Source organism: Octopus bimaculoides, chromosome 2 (assembly GCF_046866305.1).
Source record: "Octopus bimaculoides isolate indiv1 chromosome 2, ASM4686630v1, whole genome shotgun sequence".
Classification (NCBI taxonomy): Eukaryota; Metazoa; Mollusca; class Cephalopoda; order Octopoda; family Octopodidae; genus Octopus; species Octopus bimaculoides.
In genome coordinates, this window is record NC_142929.1 from 45,676,453 (window position 1) to 45,682,452 (window position 6,000).

The 6,000-nt window shown below is 34.5% G+C and overlaps 1 protein-coding gene across 1 annotated transcript in view; it reads left to right on the forward strand.

Moving 5' to 3' along the window:
• Positions 1–4,510, forward strand: part of LOC106879438 (protein MIX23) — a 28,095-nt gene extending 23,585 nt beyond the window's left edge. Inside the window, exon 5 of the mRNA XM_014928996.3 lies at positions 2,338–4,510. Coding sequence (XP_014784482.1) covers positions 2,338–2,391 — 54 coding nt within the window. The 3' untranslated portion in view covers positions 2,392–4,510. The remainder of the gene's footprint in view (positions 1–2,337) is intronic.
• The last annotated feature ends 1,490 nt before the right edge of the window (positions 4,511–6,000 follow it).

Below are 6,000 nucleotides of genomic sequence, written 5' to 3' on the forward strand. Positions count from 1 at the left end.
ACATGAATTCAATTTAGCAGTTTTTCCTTTAATGTTTTTTCATGAAAATTAACAGAGGTGGAAGTTTGGCCCCATTAACACAACAAGCTACAACTGCTGTGTAGTGAATCTTGTCTTGTCCAGTAGTTTTACTAGTCACTGATTTCATCTTTTAACATTTACATTTTTATCAGGCAGCATATAAAAAGCCAAAGGACAACATTATTAGCAAATTTATGGAAATCTGATATTTTCTCTTCGTATTCTGCAAGCATTTTCTGAGCTAACTTTGTTTCTGTTGACAAATTTAATCCATTTCATTTCATGAAATGAAGCATCATTGAGCAGTTCCTTTGAAATCTTTCACTTCTGTGTTTGCTGCTAACTTTCTTGCTTCTAAAATGATCATCTTTGTAGTCACAGCATATTCCAAGTTTTAAGTTTTACTAGTGCTGTACAAAGATTATGCTTATTTTTTTCTTTGAATTTTTCAATTTTCATCCTGGCAAATCATCTGCTCAGTTGGTGGAATTCTGAAGTTTCTTTTTCCTTTTTTGTTTCAATATTCTATGGCATATTGCACAACTTTGAGTTTAAATGTGTTATTATATTTATGTCTCCTGTCATATATGAAGGCGATAATTTATGAGGACTGAAAATGGCTAGTGACTGAAAAAAAAAAAAGCCTGGTAGTGAATGAACCATGTTCTAGACTTTTGAGTGTGAAAAATTAACAATAATTCCTATTTACTGTGATGAGAAGTCTACCTATTTCTCAATAAATGGCATTATCACTCCACTGTCAGTAGTAAACAAACAGCACACCATCAATGGTAGTGTATACTTTTACTCTTTTACTTGTTTCAGTCATTTGACTGGCCATGTTGGAGCACCGCCTTTAGTCGAGAAATCGACCCCAGGACTTATTCTTTGTACGCCTAGTACTTATTTTATCGGTCTCTTTTGCCGAACCACTAAGTTACGGGGACGTAAACACACCAGCATCGGTTGTCCAGCGATGTTGTGGGTACAAACATATACACATATATATACATATATACGACGGGCTTCTTTCAGTTTCCGTCTACTAAATCCACTCACAAGGCTTCGGTCAGCCCGAGGCTATAGTAGAAGACACTTGCCCAAGGTGCCACGCAGTGTGACTGAACCCTGAGCCATGTGATTCGTAAGCAAGCTACTTACCACACAGCCACTCCTACGCCTATCTGTAGCAAAGTTTTAAAAAACTATTTTATATTAGGCATAGCTGTGTGGTAAGAAGCTTGCTTCCCAGCCACGCAGTTCCAGGTTAAGTGCTATTGCATGGCATCTTGGGTAAGACATCTAATATAGCCTTGGGCTAAGCAAAGCCTTGAGTGGATTTGGCAGACGGAAACTGAAAGAAGCCTGTTGTATATATGTGCGTGTGTGTGTTTGTCCTTCACCACTGCTTCACAACTGGTGTTGGTGTATTTACATTCCCCATAACTCACCGGTTTGGCAAAAGAGTATCAGGGTCGATCCTTTAAAGTGGCGCCCCAGCATTGTCACAGTCTAATGACTGAAACAACTAGAAAAAAATATATATTCACTAAATTGTATTTATATTAGCAATATTAGTTAAATGAAATATTTCATTATCAATGAAATTTACTGTTGCTAAGTAATGTAACAAGCCTTTGCAAGGGGCTAATTTCAGTTTATCCTAAGCAAATGCTGTAACAGCTTCTCAACTAGCACTAGAGAAGAGGCACCATAATTTTCAAGGTTATAATTTTTACGGCTTCCATGCCACAGAACAACGTTAATTTAAACTTCGGAGTTGTCTCCCCTGCCTACATCGTGATCAATCATTCACATTGATCTTTTTTCCCCTTATATTTTGAAATAGTCTGCTTTATTACACTAAGCACAGAAGAAAGCTTGAATGAAAATAATCTAAATGTGGATTAAGCTGAGGCAACGACTAGGTAATATATAACAAAATGGATGCTAACATACTAAATGTAGTGAATCAAAAAAGTTTAATTAAGTAAAATACATTTTCAGTCCCACTATTTGATACCTTGGGGAAGTGTCTTGTATTATAGCCCTGAGCTGACCACATTGTTTTGAATTATTCATGTTTTGAGATTTCAATGGTGTGATTGAGTAATTTTGCAATGACATTGTAGGATAGGTTTGAGAAGCTGGATACGACCAGTTTGACCATAAAACAAATAGATTATTTGGGCCAGATAAGACTGGTTTAAATGCTAAAGGGTTAATCATATCTCTTTTTTTTTGTTTTGAAATATTTTACTTTTTTGTTTTTTTAAAATATTTTATTTATTTGCTTTTTTTCTTCATATATTGCAGGTTTTTTATGAAAGATGTCGAATTGCTTACAAACCACCAAAGCATCTCTCATGATAGTTCCTGTTGTTCTTTATATTATAATTAGAATTAGGTTCTGTGTATGATTACATTGGTGTACATTTTGAGAACTTTTTTTCATGAAAGTGTATCCACCTAGTAAAATTTAATACGCTTTTTTCAATTTTTTTTGGGGGGGTTTTGTTCTTATTATTAGATTGTTTTAAAAATAAAAGTAATTATAAAAATATTTTTTCAACAGAAAAAAAAAACAATAAAAATTTAATTTTTTTACAGACATATCTTTGATTTTCATACATATTCTACATGTGGGTCATCTTGATTCAAACATTATACATGTATAATTTACCTTCATACTAACGTTACACTGGCTTTGATATTGTTCTTCTGTTAACATAATGTCTTTGTTGAAAATGTTTACCTTGTTCTTCACTATGTATATTTGACACAGTTTTCTGGAAAAAAAAAAAAAAACCCAAGAGAATGTGAAAGGTGATATTTTATTCTTATGCTACATCTGAGCTACTAAAAGCTGTTTATCCTGCTGCTGTTTGTTACCTATTGCTTTTACATTTACCATATTGATATGACCCTTTAGCATTCAGATTATTCTGTCAAATGCTTGTATATCCACATTATTTTAAATCACTCATGTATTATCCTGTAGCTTTCGGATTTCAATGATGTGACTGTTTATGTTTAGAAAGACAATGTTGGGTAGGTGTGAGAGGCTGGATCTGGCCAGTTTGAACCTAAAACGGAAGAATATTTGGCCAGATATGGCTGGTTTAAATACTAAAGGGTTAAACAACAGATTTAAATGTTTACCAAGTTTATAATGGAACTGAGAATAATGTTCTTAAATATCATCTTTCATCAGTTCTCTAATTTGTGGTCCAAAAACAATATCTGTTTTTAATTTTGCTTAAATTACAGCTGGAAATTAATGGCAAAGATATTTGAAAGTTCATCCAAAGAACTTTTACAAAATACCTCCATTTGTAATTTTATGCTTAATTATGTTTGTATAAATTTTCTTGGATTTACTAGAACTCAAATGACACATAAAATACCTCAATTCTTGGTGGCCAGTATTTTATATACGAAGTAATATGTTCTAGCACTGCTATGCTACATTCATTAAAAACATGGAATTTTGTACAACTAATTTGCACTCCAAATATGTTTCAGTTTGAATGAAAATAAAACCAACAAACTGTGTTCATCTAATTCTCAGCTGGAGTTCTGTACTATTATTTGTTAAAGTCAACTGTACAAACTTGACCTATAGGTTTAAAAGTTAGGTAAGGTCCATTCTATTAAACTTTGCTTTTATTGATTCTCAAAAGAATCTATAAAATAGTCGCTTTAATAATCTGTAAAGGATTCCAATTTGCTCAATTTGGCCTTCAGTATATTTACAGTAAATAAATTCTCTTTGTTAACCCTTTTATTACCATATTTCTGCTGAAATACACTGCCATTGCTTCAATTAATTCTTAAGATAATGAAGAATTTCATAACACTGCCATTGCTTCAATTAATTCTTAAGATAATGAAGAATTTCATAACACTGCCATTGCTTCAATTAATTCTTGGAATAATGAAGAATTTAGCAAAATAAATTTGTTTTTAATAAGCTGGTGTCTAGAATGTAAATTTAAAAAAATTTGATGGAAGGCTTTAATTTAGATCCCTTTAAAGTGAGAAGTTTCTGCCATAGAACTAAGGGACAGTCTTAGATTGGTTGGTTTTAAAAAGGTTAAAGAATTCTATAAAATCTTTCTGTATATTAACAGGTAAACTCTTTTAGGTATTTTGCCTTTTAAACTTTATTGTCTAAATAATAATAATACTTTTAGAAGAAATGTTTAAAAAACTAAAATAAGCTATTACGCAAATGACATTCATATAGCAAATAATGGATCTATTATGATAATTTAAAGCCTAAAAGTATACAAAATTTGATTTATGGATACAATCTATGAAATCAGTATGCCATGACTGTCAAAGAGACATTTTATTCAATATTGAATCAATTTTTTTTTATATAATTAAAAATCATTCAACATAAATTTGATTTTCAGAATCATTTTTTTTATTCTTTACACTTATCTTTTTTCTTATTAATACAATTAAATTTTATGTTCAACTACTTCTCTATAATGTTATTTTTATTCTTGAAATTAGTGTATTCTACATCCTTCAATATTAATTTGGAATTTACTCAATGTTACCAAAGATTTACATTACTAGTTTCGGTTATGCTTTTGTAGTGGATTGCAAGGAAGCAACACTGTTAGAGAGGCCATTATTTATACTCCAGCGAATACTGTCGAAGACTAGGTAAATATGTATTCACACATGCGCATGCACAAGTGCACACAAAAACGCAGACACACAAACATGATAGGCCTCTCAGTTTCCTCTTACCAAATCCACTTTCAGGGCTGTAGAAAACACTTGACGAAGGTGCCGACCAGTGGAACTGAGAGGAAAACCATGTGCTTGGGAAGCAAACTTTTTAACTACGCAACCATGTCTATGCCTATACACAGTCATGACTATGCATTTAATTTTAGTTCATCTCTGATTGAGAAGACACATGATCGAAAGTGTTGCATTTATTTTGCATGAAAGACTGCGATTTGACTATTATCTCTTGCAGGTATGGGCAACCTTTGTCGAGATGTGGGCAGCAAATGATATGTTTCATCATTAGGCAGGCCACACTACTAAATAAAACAACAATCAAAATTGAAGTTAATTGGGTTCTACTTTGGTGTGTGATCTACAAGGGAGATTACTTTAGGTTACTTTTTAAATTATTTTGTACATACTTAGCATTGTAAAAGTATTTTTTCAAGATTCTTACTATTTTAATAATAAGAAAACCCTATAATAATTAAAATAAGTGTGTAGATCACCCACCAAAGTAAATTTGCTCGAATAGCCTGGGCAAAGTTTAGAGAGCTCTTACCCCTGCTGGCGACAAAGGGACTCTCACTCAGAGTAAAAGGCAGACTGTATGACGCATGCGTACGAACAACCATGCTACATGGCAGTGAAACATGGGCTGTAACTGCTGAGGACATACGTAAGCTCGCAAGGAATGAAGCCAGTATGCTCCGTTGGATGTGTAATGTCAATGTGAATACCCGTCAGAGTGTAAGTATCTTGAGAGAAAAGCTGAACATTAGAAGCATCAGTTGTGGCGTGCAAGAGAGACGATTGCGCTGGTATGGACATGTGGTGAGAATGGAGGAGGATAGCTGCGTGAAAAAGTGCCACACCCTAACAGTTGAGGGAACCCGTGGAAGAGGTAGGCCCAGGAAGACCTGGGCTGAGGTGGTGAGGCAAGACCTTCGTACATTGGGCCTCACCGAGGCGATGACTACGGACCGAGACCTTTGGAAATGGGCTGTGCGTGAGAAGACCCGGCAAGCCAAGTAAGATCGTTGCCAGTGCCCCTGGACTGGTTCTTGTGCGGGTGGCACATGAGATGCACCATTTTGAGCGTGGCCGTTGCCAGTACCGCCTGACTGGCTCCTGTAGGATTTTCGAGCGAGATCGTTGCCAGTGCCCCTGGACTGGCTTGTGCGGGTGGCACATAAAAGACACCATTTCGAGCGTGGCCGTTTTCGT